This window comes from Anarhichas minor, unplaced genomic scaffold (genome assembly GCF_050575085.1).
Source record: "Anarhichas minor isolate MPS153535 unplaced genomic scaffold, ASM5057508v1 ptg000053l, whole genome shotgun sequence".
Taxonomy (NCBI): domain Eukaryota; kingdom Metazoa; phylum Chordata; class Actinopteri; order Perciformes; family Anarhichadidae; genus Anarhichas; species Anarhichas minor.
The window spans coordinates 510,001-527,500 of record NW_027466499.1 but is presented as its reverse complement, the minus strand read 5'-3'; the positions used below and the strand labels follow the sequence as shown (position 1 = coordinate 527,500).

The following is a 17,500-nucleotide window of genomic DNA, read 5'->3' as shown; positions in this document are numbered from 1 at the left end:
CCAATCTGACGTACCACTTCTCGTTGCACACGGGACAGAAACAGTTCAGCTGCAGCGTTTGTGACAAACGGTTCACGTGGCAGTCGCAGGTCCGAAGTCACAAGTGTGTCGGTGAGAGCAGTAAATAGGGATCGATATTATATATATAATTAAAGACCGGAGTGTTGATCAGAGGATCAATGCACCTGTTCAACAAGCGTAAACATGATCTGCTCTGTCCTCCATGTTTACGCTGCTAGCTCGGCTAATTATTACCAACAAGCTGAAACAGAAGCTGTTCATTTCTCTGTCGTCAAAATATTGATTTTTATTTCTATACATTTGCATTTGATTGTTTTAACAAAAGTGCTTGTGAACGTAACGTTTAGCCCTCTTTGTAAAGAAAACACTAGATTTACAGATATTGATGACATCTTTCTATGATGTTATTAAGTGTAATGTCATTTTCATATAACTTGTAACGCTGATTATATACAGTAACAAAAAGATGTAATCATTCATGATGTGTACTGTAAGAGGAAGTAGTAAGAAATGATTTCTGAACAGAGTTTTGTGCGTTAATATTAAAACCACTGACGGTACTATAGAGTTTATGTACTATGTTGGATATACTGACGTTATGACATGAAAGTGCTGATGATATTTACTGAAAATAAATGTTGAATGAGAAATGAGTTTGGAGTCATCGAGTATTTTGGTGATTAGTATGTATGTAACTTGTACATATCCATAACTTCTGCATGCTAGGTTTACTCCACCGTCCACAACCTCAAAGTTCTCAAAGGCAGTAGTGGAGGACTTTGTGGAGTGGGCCGGTAGAAATCACCCGATTCTGAACGTGGCCAAGACCAGAGAGATGGTGGTCGACTTCAGGAGGAAGACGACGGCTCCACAACAGCTGAGAGTTCTGGGAGAGGATGTGGACATGGTGGAGGAGGACAAGTACCTGGGTGTCTCCATCGACAGCAGACTGAACTAGAAGACCAACATCAACGCTGTGTACAAGAAGGGGATGAGTCGAGTCTTTTTCTTGAGGAAACTTCGATCCTTCAATGTGTGCAGCAAGATGTTGGAGATGTTCTACCAGTCTGTTGTGCATATTTTGTAACTGTAACTCAGAGGTGATGATGGTGACCCAGCGATGTCCAGTAGTCTCCAGTGAGAGCAGCAGCTGCTGCTCGTAACGCGTCGCTTTAGTCCATACGGATATGTATATATATATACAGTGGGTACGGAAAGTATTCAGACCCCTTTAAATTTTTCACTCTGTTTCATTGCAGCCATTTGCTAAAATCAAAAAAGTTCATTTTATTTCTCATTAATGTACACTCAGCACCCCATCTTGACAGAAAAAAACAGAAATGTAGAAATTTTTGCAAATTTATTAAAAAAGAAAAACTGAAATATCACATGGTCATAAGTATTCAGACCCTTTGCTGTGACACTCATATTTAACTCACATGCTGTCCATTTCTTCTGATCCTCCTTGAGATGGTTCTACTCCTTCATTGGAGTCCAGCTGTGTTTAATTAAACTGATTGGACTTGATTAGGAAAGGCACACACCTGTCTATATAAGACCTTACAGCTAACAGTGCATGTCAGAATCATGAGGTCGAAGGAACTGCCCAAGGAGCTCAGAGACAGAATTGTGGCAAGGCACAGATCTGGCCAAGGTTACAAAAGAATTTCTGCAGCACTCAAGGTTCCTAAGAGCACAGTGGCCTCCATAATCCTTAAATGGAAGAAGTTTGGGACGACCAGAACTCTTCCTAGACCTGGCCGTCCAGCCAAACTGAGCAATCGTGGAAGAAGAGCCTTGGTGAGAGAGGTAAAGAAGAACCCAAAGATCACTGTGGCTGAGCTCCAGAGATGCAGTAGGGAGATGGGAGAAAGTTCCACAAAGTCAACTATCACTGCAGCCCTCCATCAGTCGGGGCTTTATGGCAGAGTGGCCCGACGGAAGCCTCTCCTCAGTGCAAGACATATGAAAGTCCGCATAGAGTTTGCCAAACAACACATGAAGGACTCCCAGACTATGAGAAATAAGATTCTCTGGTCTGATGAGACCAAGATTGAACTTTTTGGCGTTAATTCTAAGCGGTATGTGTGGAGAAAACCAGGCACTGCTCATCACCTGCCCAATACAATCCCAACAGTGAAACATGGTGGTGGCAGCATCATGCTATGGGGGTGTTTTTCAGCTGCAGGGACAGGACGACTGGTTGCAATTGAAGGAAAGATGAATGCGGCCAAGTACAGAGATATCCTGGAAGAAAACCTCTTCCAGAGTGCTCTGGACCTCAGACTGGGCCGAAGGTTCACCTTCCAACAAGACAATGACCCTAAGCACACAGCTAAAATAACAAAGGAGTGGCTTCGAACAACTCTGACCATTCTTGACTGGCCCAGCCAGAGCCCTGACCTAAACCCAATTGAGCATCTCTGGAGAGACCTGAAAATGGCTGTCCACCAACGTTCACCATCGAACCTGACGGAACTGGAGAGGATCTGCAAGGAAGAATGGCAGAGGATCCCCAAATCCAGGTGTGAAAAACTTGTTGCATCATTCCCAAGAAGACTCATGGCTGTACTAGCTCAAAAGGGTGCTTCTACTCAATACTGTGCGTTTGCGATAACCGGCAATGAGTCTTTTACAGCGCTGTAGAGGAATTTTGGCCCACTCATCTTTGCAGAATTGTTGTAATTCAGCCACATTGGAGGGTTTTCGAGCATGAACCGCCTTTTTAAGGTCATGCCACAACATCTCAATCGGATTCAGGTCGGGACTTTGACTAGGCCACTCCAAAGTCTTCATTTTGTTTTTCTTAAGCCATTCAGAGGTGGACTTGCTGTTGTGTTTTGGATAATTTTCCTGCTGCAGAACCCAAGTGCGCTTCAGCTTGAGGTCACGAACAGATGGCCGGACATTCTCCTTCAGGATTTTTTGGTAGACAGCAGAATTCATGATTCCATTTACCACAGCAAGTCTTCCAGGTCCTGAAGCAGCAAAACAGCCCCAGACCATCACACTACCACCACCATATTTTACTGTTGGTATGATGTTCCTTTTCTGAAATGCCGTGTTACTTTTACGCCAGATGTAATGGGACATACACCTTCCAAAAAGTTCAACTTTTGTCTCGTCAGTCCACAGAGTATTTTCCCAAAAGTCTTGGGGATCATCAAGATGTTTTCTGGCAAAACTGAGACGAGCCTTTATGTTCTTTTTGCTCAGCAGTGGTTTTTGTCTTGGAACTCTGCCATGCAGGCCATTTTTTCCCAGTCTCTTTCTTATGGTGGAGTCATGAACACTGACCTTAATTGAGGCAAGTGAGGCCTGCAGTTCTTTGGATGTTGTTCTGGGGTATTTTGTGACCTCTTGGATGAGTCGTCGCTGCGCTCTTGGGGTAATTTTGGTCGGCCGGCCACTCCTGGGATGGTTCACCACTGTTCCATGTTTTCGCCATTTGTGGATAATGGCTCTCACTGTGGTTCGCTGGAGTCCCAAAGCTTTAGAAATGGCTTTGTAACCTTTTCCAGACTGATAGATCTCAATTACTTTGTTTCGCAGCATGATGTCTAGCTTTTGAGGATCTTTTGGTCTACCTCACTTTGTCGGGCAGGTCCTATTTAAGTGATTTCTTGATTGAGAACAGGTGTGGCAGTAATCAGGCCTGGGTGTGGCTAGAGAAATTAAACTCAGCTTTCCAAAGATGTGATAAACCACAGTTAATTTATGTTTTAACAGGGGGGGGGGGGCAATCACTTTTTCACACAGGGCCATGTAGGTTTGGATTTTTTTCCCCCCTTAATAATAAAAACCTTCATTTAAAAACTGCATTTTGTGTTTACTTGTGTTATCTTTGTCTAATATTTAAATTTGTTTGATGATCTGAAACATTTAAGTGTGACAAACATGCAAAAAAATAAGAAATCAGGAAGGGGGCAAACACTTTTTCACACAACTGTATATATACATTTCGGATCCCCGAAACGTTACCAGGCCAGATGAGGAATGTAATCTCTCCAGGGTGTTCTGGGTCTACCCCGGGGCCTTTTAACAGTTGCTCCGTGCCCGGAAAACCTCTAAAAGGGAGGCGTCCAGGAGGATCCTGGTCAGATGTTGAACCACCTCAGCTGGTACCTTTCGATGTGAAGGAGCAGCAGCTCTACTCTGAGCTCCCTCCAGATGTCTGATCTCCTCACTCTATCTCAAACGCTGAGCCCAGACTCCCTACGCAATCCACCGTTTTCCAGCAGTGAACCATGAACTCAGACTTGAAGGTCCTGATTCTCATCCTGACCGCTTCACACTCACACTGCTGCAAACCGCCGCAGTGCTGCTGAAGATCACCTTCTGAAGGAGCCAATAGAACCACATCATCTGCAAATTCTGAGGCCCTCAAACCAGACATTCTCCTCCCCCAGGCTACACCTTGAAATCCTGTCCATAAAAATCACAAACAGGATAAGTGACAAGGGACAACCCTGGCAGAGGAACTATCTAGTTTATACCGCTACACCTCTGGTTCCTCCTCTACCAGAGAGGTGACATTCCATGTCCCGAGAGCTAGTCTGCGATGCCGGAGGTCAGCACGTCTAGGGCCCCGCCAGTCTCAATCAAACTAATCAGATGAGAGGAACATTTATTAGAATTAAGCTGAACTTTTATTATCTGCAATGATCCCAACAGGCAGAAAACTCCAGGAACTGGAGAACAGTGGAGACAAAAGCAGAAGCAGTGACAGTGGCTTCATGTTAAGTTTCTGTAGTGAAAAAAGACCGACTGGTAATATTTCCATTACACCTTCTAAACAACATGTCATGACATTAACGAAAAAGCCACAACAGCACACGATTAAATACAAGGAGAGACGTTTCCAGACTTTATCAAACATGATGTGAGGTTTCTTTCTACTTTCTATGAAGACGACGGAACATCAATCAGTGGAGTTGGGTCAATTTCAGGCTGAGCCGGTCCAGAGCGTAGCAATCAGCAAGCTGTGCCGATGTGCATTATTCATAATCAATATGACGATGTGAGTAACATAATATGATGTTTGTTTACAAATCACAGACTACACACAGAATTGGATGTAGTCTTCGTGCCCTCACCCATTTGTCGGTGGACTGACGTTTTGAAGCCTCGAGTTTGGCCTTTTGGTCTTCGCCATGTTGTTTTTTTGCAACCAGAAGGGACACTAGAGGGCGGAGCTAAGTTAAGCTAACTAAATGGTTTCTCTCCTGTATGAATTCTGTCTCTTCAGATATGTCTTGCAGCCAAACATTTTTACCACAAACTGAGCAACAATTGTTTCTCATCAGTGTCACTTTGATAAACTTCATCATTATTCATCATTATTTACAGAGTTCAAACCTGACTGAGGTTCTCTGGTCTCCTTGCTGCTGGCTGGAGGTTCTGCCTCTCTGTTCTCCTCAGTCTGAGTCTGATGAAGCTGTGAAGACTGACGACCGACACATTCATGGTTTCTGAGCTGATAAAGCCAAGTGAATCTTTGGTCACAAACACTGCAGCTGAACCTTTTCTCTCCTGTGTGGGTTTTTGTGTGTTTATTCAGATGTGACTTAAAGCCAAATCTTTTCCCACACTCGGAGCAGCCGAACGGTTTCTCTCCTGTGTGGATTCTCATGTGTCTCTGTAAATCTCCACTCTGTGTATAAGATTTCTCACAAAGTGAGCAGCTGAATGGTTTCTCTCCTGTATGAAATCTCATGTGTACTTTCAGATTTCCACTATCACTGAAACTTTTTCCACACACTGAGCAACTGAATGGTTTCTCTCCTGTGTGAGTTCTAATGTGTTTATTCAGATGCGACTTGAAGCCAAATCTTTTCCCACACAGTGAGCAGCTGAAAGGTTTCTCTCCTGAATGAGATCTTATGTGAACCTTCAGATTACCACCATCACTGAAGGCTTTTCCGCACACTGAGCAGTTGTATGGTTTTTCTCCTGTGTGGATTCTCATGTGTTTCTGTAAATTCCCACTCTGTGTAAAAGATTTCTGACAAACGGAGCAGCTGGATGGTTTCTCTCTTGTATGAGTTACCATATGTCTCCTTAAATTTCTCTCGAAGACAAATCTTTTCCAACACTGAGAGCAGCTAAATGGTTTCTCGCCAGCACTACATCTTGAACCACTGACAGAAACCTTTTTAAAGTTTAAACCTGACTGAGGTTCTCTAGTCTCCGTCCAGTCATCACTGTTATCAGTCTCAGGTTCAGAAGAGTCTCCAGTCTTGTTATCAGGATCTGGTTCTGGTCCTCCACAGTCCTCTCCATCAGCTTCTGTTTCCATCTGTTCAGTTTGTCTTTGATGAAGCTGTGAGGACTGAGCTTCCTCTTCATCATCTTCACTCTTCACAGGAGTGAATGTGAACTTGGTGATATCAGCCTCCTCCAGACCTTGAAGCTGCTCTCCCTCCTGACTGGTCCAGAGTTCCTCCTGTTCCTCTTTAATGTGTGGGGGCTCTGGGTCCTCCTGGTCCTCTTTAATGTGTGGGGGCTCTGGGTCCTCCTGTTCCTCTTTAATGTGTGGGGGCTCTGGGTCCTCCTGGTCTAGATTGGAGCTCCACTCCTGCTGCTCAGAGGGAACCTCTTCTTTAACCACCAACAGCTGCTGGACGTCTGCAGGAAACACACATTGAGGAAAAACCAGGAGTTCATGTTAAAGTCAAGCTTGAAATGGTGAAATTATATTTTTATGATGTTTTTGTATCAAAGTCAGGAAGTAACAATTTATCATGTAGTGGAAGTAGTAGTAGTATCAGCAGTATTAGTAGTATTAGTATCAGCAGTAGTAGTAGTAGTATTAGTATCAGCAGTAGTAGTAGTAGTATCAGCAGTAGTAGTAGTATTCCAGACGTCCCTCTCCCCAGCAAATATTTCCAGTTCTTCCTGATCAACCCAGAGGTGTTCAGGAAAGATATATAATCTCTCTTACTAGTTGGACGAGCCTGGGGAACCTCTAAAGGAGGGCGTCCAGGAGGATCCTGATCAGACACCCGAACCACCTCAGGTTGACCTTTTCAAAGTACTGAAGCAGTGTCTCTACTCTGAGCTCCTCTCAGACTTCCTGCAAATTAAATTAATTTCAGCCGCTTGTATCCTCGATATCCTCGATTCTTTTGGTCACTACATAAAGGGCATGACCACAGGTGAGGGTCTGAACATAGATGGACTGATAAATCGAGAGCTTTGCCCTCCGGTTCAGCTCCGTCTTCACCACAACGGTCCGGAACAACGTCTTTATCACTGCTGCTGACGCTCTACCGAACCGCCGCTCCATTTTACCATCACTGGGGAACAAGACCCAGAGATACTTGAACTCCCTTTCTTGGGGCAGTGACTCACTACCAACCCAGAGGGTACAATCCACCATTTTCCGGCAGAGAACCATGAACTCAGACTTGAAGGTTCTGACTCTCATCCCGACCGCTTTACACTCGGCTGCATACCACCCCAGTACTGCTGAAGGTCACGTTCTGAAGGAGCAAACAGAACCACATCATCTGCAAAGAGACGTGACTTAATTCTGAGGTCCGCAAACCATAAACTCTATTTCCCCCTGGTCTGCCACTCCACAGAAGATGCATCAGCCAAGACAGTCCCAACAAAGTCCAGAGCCTTCAGCATCTCCGGGCCAATCTCATCCATCTCTGCCTCGTCCACGGAGGACGTGTCTGTCGGTTTCAGGAGTTTTCAAAGTTTTCTTTCCACCCTCGAAAACATCCCCAGTTCTTTTCCCCTGCTGAAAACAGATCGAGTCAAGCCATACTTTCACTTTGAGTCGTCTTACGGTTTGCCAGAACGTCCTTGAGGCGAACTTCAAGTCTTTCTCCATAGTCTCCCCGAACTCCTTCCACACCAGGGATTGGTCCACCAGCAAGTAGCGTCAGTAGTGTTGTATATTAAGAGTGCTGATATTGCCTTTTAAATTTAGATTAAACATTAAGCAAGGATGAAAATCTTAATTTTTCCATATCCATTTACTCTGGAAGTGGAATAGTCACACGGAGTCACACGGGGAGTCAGTCCCCCTATCACCCCGTGTGACTCCCCCTATCTCCCCGTGTGACTCCCCCTATCTCCCCGTGTGACTCCCCCGTCGACGCTGTGGAGTCCTTCCGCTTCCTGGGTTCCATCATAACTCAGGACCTCAAGTGAGAGCTGAACATCAGCTCCATCACCAGGAAGGCTCAGCAGCAGATGTACTTCCTGAGGCAGCTGAAGACGTTCAACCTGCCAAAGACAATGATGGTGCACTTCTACACTGCCATCATTGAGTCCATCCTCTGCTCCTCCATCACGGTCTGGTACGCTGCAGCCACAGCCAAAGCCAAGGGCAGACTGCAGCACATCATTCGCTCTGCTGAGAGGGTGATTGGCTGCAATCTGCCGTCCCTGCAGGACCTGTTCGCTTCAAGAACCCTGAAGCGAGCAAGAAAGATTGTAGCCGACCCCTCTCACCCTGAACATGAACTGTTGGAGCCCCTTCCATCTGGCAGGAGGCTGCGGTCCATCAGGACCAAGACCTCGCGACACATGAACAGTTTCTTCAGTCTTCAGTCGGGTTCATCAACAAAGACCAGGTCCCCACTGACTCTGTCATCCTCAGGACACCCTCCTACCATCACTCCCCTGCACATCCCTCTATGTTTCTATAGTTAAACACACTTGACACTTTACATTACACTTCATCATACTTGTTTATAGTCCTGTTATGTTAGTTTGTGCACTTTATTTTATATTTTACTGTAAATTTTAATATGTTTCTACTTTTTGCAGTGTTGATTGTTGTTTGATGTTTTGCACCACCCGGCATGTCAAATTCATTGTATGTGTAACAAAAGGTTGTGATTCTGATATTCCTCAGCTTCTTACCTATCAGAGAGCAGATACATGTGTTTAAGGAGCTTCTCCTGATTCATTTGGGTTTGTTACTTTAGGCGTTGGGAAGCAGAATAAGGGTGTAACTTGTACTCTCCAACAACCACAACCAGCATGTCCGTCCTGAAATGAAGAGAGAAACTGGATCTCTTTCCTCTCGAGGCGTCGATGCCGCTCTGCTCTTCCAGTGATAACCTCCGGTTCTTATGGGCTAACTCTGTTCAGAACGGTTTCCTCCTTAAAGCTGTCGATGAAGCTCCTTCAGTTCAAGACACTTTTAACATGTTCATTTAACCTCACCCATCCTACCAGATGATGGAGGAGCCGTGTCCTAATCAACATCATTGATTCACTGTAATGTGTTGATTTGCACAACGTGAAATCATAGATATGGAGAACAAGCTGCAGCTATGAAACCTCCACAATCTTCTGAAGCGTGGGTAAGACGTCATCTAACGGTTTTATATGGACGTTTTACATTTTCTGTTTACTTTAACAGCCGTTACAACGTTACGGATTCTTGTTACAGTCTGTGAATCGTTCCACATATTTCATTTTGCCCCAAAACTGAATCATAAATCTGTTTTCAGTGATTATCTGCATATTACTCCAGTTCAGGGAAAGCATTGCTTTGTCAAGTTCATTTTGGGTAAATTCATTGTCATGATAATCGGGTAATAAAAAATAAAAATCTTTAGAATAACCAACAAATTTAGGGACTAAAAATAATTGTTGGATTAATTGATATAAAAAACATGGTTCAGTCCTGAAGCAGTAGACCTGAAGAGGTTCTGAAGATGTGTGAGGACTCACCTGGTTGTGTTAGTGGTGACTCGACCTCTGGGAGGAAGTCCACGCCATCATCAGACAGGTGTGGTGGAGGTCTCAGGTGTGGTGGAGGTCTCAGGTGTGGTGGAGGTCTCGTCTCCCTGGGGGGTCTCCGGTGGACCACCGGTGGCTCGACTCTGACGTGGGTCTCCTCAGACTCCATCATCTTCAGTGATTACTGGATCCGGCTGGAAGGACCACCTGTAACAGAGGGACAGTTACCTGGATGAGTAGCTTCACACATCACTCCGGTTAGAGACGCTAGAGATCTACAGTGTGAACATCTTCTACTGATGGTGCTGGAGATCTACAGTGTGAACATCTTCTACTGATGGTGGAGCGAGTGATGCTGGAGGTCTACAGCGTGAACATCTTCTCCTGATGGTGGAGCGAGTGATGCTGGAGGTCTACAGCGTGAACATCTTCTCCTGATGGTGGAGCGAGTGATGCTGGAGGTCTACAGCGTGAACATCTTCTACTGATGGTGGAGCGAGTGATGCTGGAGGTCTACAGCGTGAACATCTTCTCCTGATGGTGGAGCGAGTGATGCTGGAGGTCTGCCGTGAAGCTCCCTGATTAGTCCGGACGATGACGGAAGTAACAACAAAAAGAAACCAAAGTTCAAGAAGAACTTGAAAAAAGTTGATCATTTAGAAACACCTGAAACCAAAAATATATTATAAAATATAAAATCAGTGCCAGAGTTAAAGCAGTATGAAAACAAACCTACGTCCAGCTCTCTCATGTTCTTTATGAATAGAGTGGAAGCACCACAGCCCGCAACATCTGCAATAAACAGAAATAACAAACCAACAGAGGGAACGATTTGATCAAATATCGTCCTCTACATGATCACATGAAATATCCTCAAATGGTTTAAACGTTCTCAACTACAGAATCACACAGCGATCTGCATTTCATTCCTCCAGTGACCTGGTGAGCTTTTATTTTGACATCTGTTTGAGTGACGGTGACAGAACGTCCAGTGACCTGGTGAGCTTTTATTTTGACATCTGTTTGAGTGACGGTGACAGAACGTCCAGTGACCTGGTGAGCTTTTATTTTGACATCTGTTTGAGTGACGGTGAGAGAACGTCCAGTGACCTGGTGAGCTTTTATTTTGACATCTGTTTGAGTAACGGTGAGAGAACGTCCAGTGACCTGGTGAGCTTTTATTTTGACATCTGTTTGAGTGACGGTGAGAGAACGTCCAATGATCTGGTGAGCTTTTATTTTGACATCTGTTTGAGTGACGGTGAGAGAACGTCCGGTGACCTGGTGAGCTTTTATTTTGACATCTGTTTGAGTGACGGTGAGAGAACGTCCGGTGACCTGGTGAGCTTTTATTTTGACATATGTTTGAGTGACGGTGAGAGAACGTCCAGTGATCTGGTGAGCTTTTATTTTGACATCTGTTTGAGTGACGGTGAGAGAACGTCCGGTGACCTGGTGAGCTTTTATTTTGACATCTGTTTGAGTGACGGTGAGAGAACGTCCGGTGACCTGGTGAGCTTTTATTTTGACATCTGTTTGAGTGACGGTGAGAGAACGTCCGGTCACCTGGTGAGCTTTTTGGAGAAAATGTCATTTGTTCTGTTATTTAATAGAAAACAGCCCAAAAGATATCCATTGTGCCACCACAGGCCAAGGCATCACAGACTGGAGGTGGAGCGGTACCAACTAGATGTCGTTGAGCTCACCTCCACGCACAGGACTGGTTCTGGAACCAAACTGCTGGAGAGGAGCTGGACTCTATCCTCTCCCCGGGGAACCAGAGGGTGGAGAGCGAGTCGCTGAGGGGAAGTCTGACTGTTGGTTGTGGCTACACACGGCCTTATCGGAGTCTCTGGGTGGAGCTCTAGAAAGGTCTCCGACTGGGGGACTCCAGGGTTCATGATCTGAACCCAAGTGGAGCTTTGTTGTTGGACTTCTGTGCTCGTCATTGATCGATCATGTTGGAGCGTAGAGGATTCAGAAGCCTTCTTGGTAACAGAACACTCTCGGCTAAAGATCTATGATCGACTTCATGGTCGTATCTTCAGATCTGCCGACGTATATTTTGGACGTTGTTCTGCGCCTTCATTATCGTGTCGGGGGACAAATATGTTTCCAGTCCAGTTATAGGCCGATAATAACACGAGTAGAAAGCAATAACCTACCTGGGGTCAGGAGCAGAGGCCACAGCGTCGGCCCTTCAGTGCTGTGATGACGTCTGAAGATGAACCGGTTCCTCAAAGCATCAGATTCATTCCATCGATGGATTCATCTCTGAAAGAAACATCTCAACTGTTTGTGTCTCAGTCATTTATAATCATTATCTGTATATTGTACCAACAACGTGATCATATTATTATTATTACATTATATCATCCATCAGTCGGTGTAGTAGTGTGTCAATCAGAGACAACACAGTCGTGTTATTTTACAAGAAATATTTACATTTAAGAAGCTTTTTATTTCAAAGTGCTGAAACAATCGTAACAATATTAATATTCTGTACTCTCACTTTAACATCTGACTGAAGAGAAACAACGATCCTCAACACGCAGTAGAAGCTGTTAGCAGGAGCTAGCTGCTAACAGGATAACGTTAGCATATTGATATTGTCTCCAAATGTCCAATCAGAGGTCCGCCGTTTGAATTCATGTTGAACATCCTGAAATGTGGACATTTTCCACAGATCGAGTGAAAGAAGACCAAAGAAAACTACACTGTTTGTGTCCTTATTGACACTCGGATGACATGCTAACACAGCCGCATGCTAACTGTGTTCCGATAGAGAGAACAGAGAGACCCGGAAGCACTAGCAACACTTCCGGTACGCTCCTCCTCTGGCCTTCACAATAAAAGAGCGTTTTAAAAGTCCATTTGATCGGCAGTCCTTTGATAAGATGGGTGGTGGTGGTAGTAGTAGTATCCGTAGTAGTAGTATCAGCAGTATCAGTAGTATCAGCAGTAGTAGTAGTAGTATCAGTAGTATTAGCAGCAGCAGTAGTAGTAGTAGCAGTAGTGGTATCAGTAGTAGCAGTAGTAGAATGGAATGTGACGAAGTACATTAGACACGGAAACACTAACACTACTTCCGCTCATCTGGCCTTCACAATAAAAGAGAAGCTCAGCGGTGCAGTGTAACTAAGTACATTTACTCAACTGCTGTAGTTTGGTAAAATGTCGAGGTACTTTACTTGAATGTTTCTATACGACGACGCTTCATTCTACCAAACTACATCTCAGAGGTAAATATCCGAACAGACTATTTTAATCGTTCCTCTTTTCGAGCTCATTTGAGATCGCTGATGGGACATCGGATCGCCAGGAGATGTCGGCGTGATGTGGAAACACATTTATAGAAGAGTGAGAACATTTTACTGTAAAATGTGAAAACACAAAAAAGTGTGAAAAAAGTTAAAATATCACAGCATCAAGTTTAACATTATCTTGTACATCTTAATCCAGATCAGAGGCTGTACCGAACAGTTTGAAGCTTCACTCACGCTTACATTCAAATTATTAATATCAATAAACCTCTCTCATTTCAACACAAACACACATAGAGAGCAACACTTAGCGTCTCTCTAGTTATCTCAGTCCAAAAGTCAAAATGTATTGAAAGATAGATTTAATCATTTCTAAAATTCACAACATGATTTTATCACGAAATATTCTGCTTCAATCCAGATCTGTTGTTGTTGAGCATTTCAAAAACGGTCAACAAACACAAGGAGGCAGCACCTGTATTCATGCACAATCTAACGGCACCATTAAAGAGAATTCAACCGCCAACCTGCAGCTAAAGGACGACGCGCTGAGCTTTTATACATTTATACAACCACAATAACACAACGGTTTTTAGGGTGATAACATCGTAAAACATGACGACAGAAATTCAAAGCTTCGTAAACTTCAATCAAAGCTTCAAATATTTACAACATAACACATTCGATTCAATGTTAACTGGTGAGCACGGAGATGGAGAACAGAGAATTATTTCACATGCTAAGAATCACCCAGAATCTTCTTCAAAAGTCACTGGATTTCTTGTAATCCTGACGTTTGTCACTGATTACATTAAATGACTAATGTGATGTAATGATTTGGAAATTATTGATGAAAATGTCTCTCGACCAAACAGACAAAGTCCTGATGCTTAAAATTAACGACTCCACTTGTGTCATGTAAAACCGGGAGGTCACTTTAACTCTTCTATTGTTATTACACAATGCACTGAATTTCATACATTATTCTACTATTTTTTGTATACAATGCAATAGTTTTTGTGACATAAAAACATATTACATCATGCTAAAAACTGTTATTAGGTTATGCACTCCTGGTTTTCTTACATTTTGTGCTGATTATTACATTGACAGCTGCAACAGTTGGGCACACCATCAACATGTATCTTTACCTTATCTCTATACTTGTTCTTATTTTTAGCCACAACTCATTTTTAAAATGAGTGTTCTGGATATTAAAAGAGAGCTTATTCACCTTAAGCCATTTTGCATCCCTGCACATCTGTGTTAATTACATTCATTGGAATTTAAAGTTTTTGAATTATATAGAAACACACTGGTATCATCAGCATATAAAATAGCAAATACAGTTTGGGAGACAGAAACTAGGTCATTTATATTAATAAGAAAAAGAAGAGGACCCAGAATTGATCCCTGTGGGACCCCACACCAGATGTTTACTTTAAGAGAAGAATTCTTTTGATTAGATATCCTTCCAGTCATCACTGTCATCAGTCTCAGGTTCAGAAGAGTCTCCAGTCTTGTCAACAGGATCTGGTTGTGGATGTCTGTCTGGTTCTGGTCCTCCACAGTCCTCTCCATCAGCTTCTGTTTCCATCTGTTCAGTTGAGCTGCTGGCTGGAGGTTCTGCCTCTCTGTTCTCAGTTTGATGAAGCTTTGAGGAATGACGACAAACACATTTATGGTATTTCAGCTGACAAAGCCAAATGAACCTTTGGTCACAAACACTGCATCTGTAGATTTTGTGGACTTCCAGATGTTTGGTCAGATATCTCCTCCATGCAAACTCTTCACCACAAGTTTGGCATCTGAACCGCGTTCGTCTCGTGTGGATCCTCATGTGTTGAACTAAAGACTCGCTGTCACTGCAGTCTGTGTTACACACTGAGCAGCCGAATGGTTTCTCTCCTGTGGGGGGGTTCTTGTGTGTCAGCAGAGTGAGACTGTCTTCAGATCTTTCGTGACACTCAGAGGAGCTGAAAGGTTTCATGTCAGTGTTACATCCTGGATCTCTGACAGAGACCTCCTCACTGTTCAGATGCTTCTGATCTGATTGAGGTCGATCACCTTCAACTCCGTTATCAGTCTTGAGTTCAGTTTCAGCCTCGTCATCAGAGCAGCTGAAAGGTTTCTTGCTGCTATTAAATCCATCATTTGCAGAGACCTTTTTATTTCTCTGGTACGTGAACCCTGACTGATGTTTCCTGGTCTCTTTCCAAAACTCAACGTCAACACTGTCATCAGGTTTAGAGGACGGTTCAGTCTCCTCATCAGTATCAGGTTCTGGATCTGAGATCCTGTCTGGTTCTGGTCCTCCACAGTCCTCTCCATCAGCTTCTGTTTCCATCTGTTCAGTTGAGCTGCTGGCTGGAGGTTCTGCCTCTCTGTTCTCAGTTTGATGAAGCTTTGAGGAATGACGACAAACACATTTATGGTATTTCAGCTGACAAGGCCAAATGAACCTTTGGTCACAAACACTGCATCTGTAGATTTTGTGGACTTCCAGATGTTTGGTCAGATATCTCCTCCATGCAAACTCTTCACCACAAGTTTGGCATCTGAACCGCGTTCGTCTCATGTGGATCCTCATGTGTTGAACTAAAGACTCGCTGTCACTGCAGTCTGTGTTACACACTGAGCAGCCGAATGGTTTCTCTCCTGTGGGGGGGTTCTTGTGTGTCAGCAGAGTGAGACTGTCTTCAGATCTTTCGTGACATTCAGAGGAGCTGAAAGGTTTCATGTCAGTGTTACATCCTGGATCTCTGACAGAGACCTCCTCACTGTTCAGATGCTTCGGACCTGATTGGGGTCGATCACCTTCAACTCCGTCATCAGTCTTGGGTTCAGTTTCAGCCTCGTCATCAGAGCAGCTGAACGGTTTCTTGCTGCTATTAAATCCATCATTTACAGAGACTTTTTTATTTCTCTGGTACGTGAACCCTGACTGATGTTTCCTGGTCTCTTTCCAAAACTCAACGTCAACACTGTCATCAGGTTCAGAGGACGGTTCAGTCTCCTCATCAGTATCAGGTTCCGGATCCGAGTTCCTGTCTGGTTCTGGTCCTCCACAGTCCTCTCCATCACCTTCTGTTTCCATCTGTTCAGTTTGTCTTTGATGAAGTTGTGAGGACTGAGGTTTCTCTTCATCGTCTTCACTCTTCACAGGCCTGAATGGGAACTTGATATCAGCCTCCTCCAGACCTTGAAGCTGCTCTCCCTCCTGACTGGTCCAGAGTGCCTCCTGTTCCTCTTTAATATATGGGGGCTCTGGGTCCTCCTGTTCCTCTTTAATGTGTGGGGGCTCTGGGTCCTCCTGGTCCTCTTTAATGTGTGGGGGCTCTGGGTCCTCCTGGTCCTCTTTAATGTGTGGGGGCTCTGGGTCCTCCTGGTCCTCTTTAATGTGTGGGGGCTCTGGGTCCTCCTGGTCCAGACTGGAGCTCCACTCCTGCTGCTCAGGGGGAACCTCTTCTTTAAACACCAACAGCTGCTGGACGTCTGCAGGAAACAGGATGAAGTACAGACACATTACTGACCACCTCTCAAATCTAACTTAAAGCAAAAACAATTTGTACAACCTTCATTGTATGTATGAAAATGTTAAAGAAAAACATCATTGTTCTCATATGTTGTTCTGTTTTTAGCTTTGTTGTGTAGTCAGTGACCACCAGTCAGTGTACACCAACTAACCACTCAATACTCGAACATGTTGTTTGTTATGGCCAATCCATGACTAGCACCGAAGTCCAACATCAAAGCACCTTCATGTTTCTCCAACTCTACACATGAGCGTTGAACCCAGCAGAACTATAGAGTCCCCAGTTGACGCCTTTTCCAGAGTGCCACCCAGAGACTCTAAGAAGGCCGGGTACCCCGAACTGCTGTTCAGTGCATAGCACAAACAGTCAGTCAGAGACTTTCTCTCAGGGACTCGCAGTCGCACAGAGGCGACCCTCTCGTTACCCCGGTTAAAACTCAAACACAACGGCACCCAGCTGTGAGTATCCCAAGGCACCTCTGGAAAAGCATAGTCCAGCCCGTCTTCAGGAGTTTTGTTCCAGAACCAGTTCAATGCATCATTCCTTCCCCGCCAGAGTAGTGACATTCCACGTCTCTAGAACTAGTCTGCTATACCAGGGTTCGGCATACCTAGGTCCACCTTCCCTTGCCTGCAGCACGGTTCACATTGCACCTGACCCCGATATCTAGCCCTGGCCACCAGACGCTCACCGGCAACCTCCTAGGTCTGGCTCTAGAAGGGGACCCAATTTCCCTTTTCTGGTCAATTCATAAAGGGATGGATGGAAGAAAACCCATCATAACCATGCAAAAGCTTCAGATCTGCATCACATAACCAAAGATAAAATGTAGGTAAAAGGTGAAAATATTCTGAACATGGCGTACACTTAAACTGCACTTTTTTTTTTGGTGGCTCTTTCTTTTAGGTGTTAAACTATGTTTTACTCTGATGTGGTCTGTGTGCGGAAGAAGTTGAATCAAGGTTTTGA

General features: G+C 44.3%; 3 protein-coding genes across 8 annotated transcripts in view; 1 reads left to right on the top strand and 2 right to left on the bottom strand.

Moving 5' to 3' along the window:
* Positions 1-674, top strand: part of LOC142931591 (uncharacterized) — a 9,739-nt gene extending 9,065 nt beyond the window's left edge. Inside the window, exon 2 of the mRNA XM_076075587.1 lies at positions 1-674. This exon is cut by the window's left edge and continues 846 nt beyond it. Coding sequence (XP_075931702.1) covers positions 1-128 — 128 coding nt within the window. The 3' untranslated portion in view covers positions 129-674.
* A 3,973-nt stretch (positions 675-4,647) lies between these two features.
* On the bottom strand, positions 4,648-12,545 carry LOC142931582 (uncharacterized). Of its 5 annotated transcripts, XM_076075569.1 has the most exons (6): positions 12,245-12,545; positions 11,898-12,006; positions 10,469-10,524; positions 10,050-10,310; positions 9,724-9,939; positions 4,648-6,648 (listed from the first exon to the last, which is right to left on the bottom strand). In XM_076075569.1, the coding sequence occupies exons 5-6, from the start codon at positions 9,902-9,904 to the stop codon at positions 5,351-5,353; spliced, it is 1,479 nt and encodes a 492-aa protein (XP_075931684.1). In that variant the 5' UTR covers positions 9,905-9,939; positions 10,050-10,310; positions 10,469-10,524; positions 11,898-12,006; positions 12,245-12,545; the 3' UTR covers positions 4,648-5,350. The 5 variants fall into 5 exon arrangements, with proteins under 5 accessions (XP_075931684.1, XP_075931683.1, XP_075931685.1 ...); XM_076075568.1 differs by having other exon boundaries at positions 9,724-10,310; positions 10,465-10,524; XM_076075570.1 differs by lacking the exon at positions 12,245-12,545 and adding an exon at positions 12,099-12,232 and having other exon boundaries at positions 9,724-10,310.
* A 797-nt stretch (positions 12,546-13,342) lies between these two features.
* LOC142931555 (uncharacterized) overlaps positions 13,343-17,500 on the bottom strand; it is a 17,083-nt gene continuing 12,925 nt past the window's right edge. For both annotated transcript variants that reach the window (XM_076075501.1, XM_076075502.1), the window contains exon 3: positions 13,343-16,490. In XM_076075501.1, coding sequence (XP_075931616.1) covers positions 14,458-16,490 — 2,033 coding nt within the window. In that variant the 3' untranslated portion in view covers positions 13,343-14,457. The remainder of the gene's footprint in view (positions 16,491-17,500) is intronic.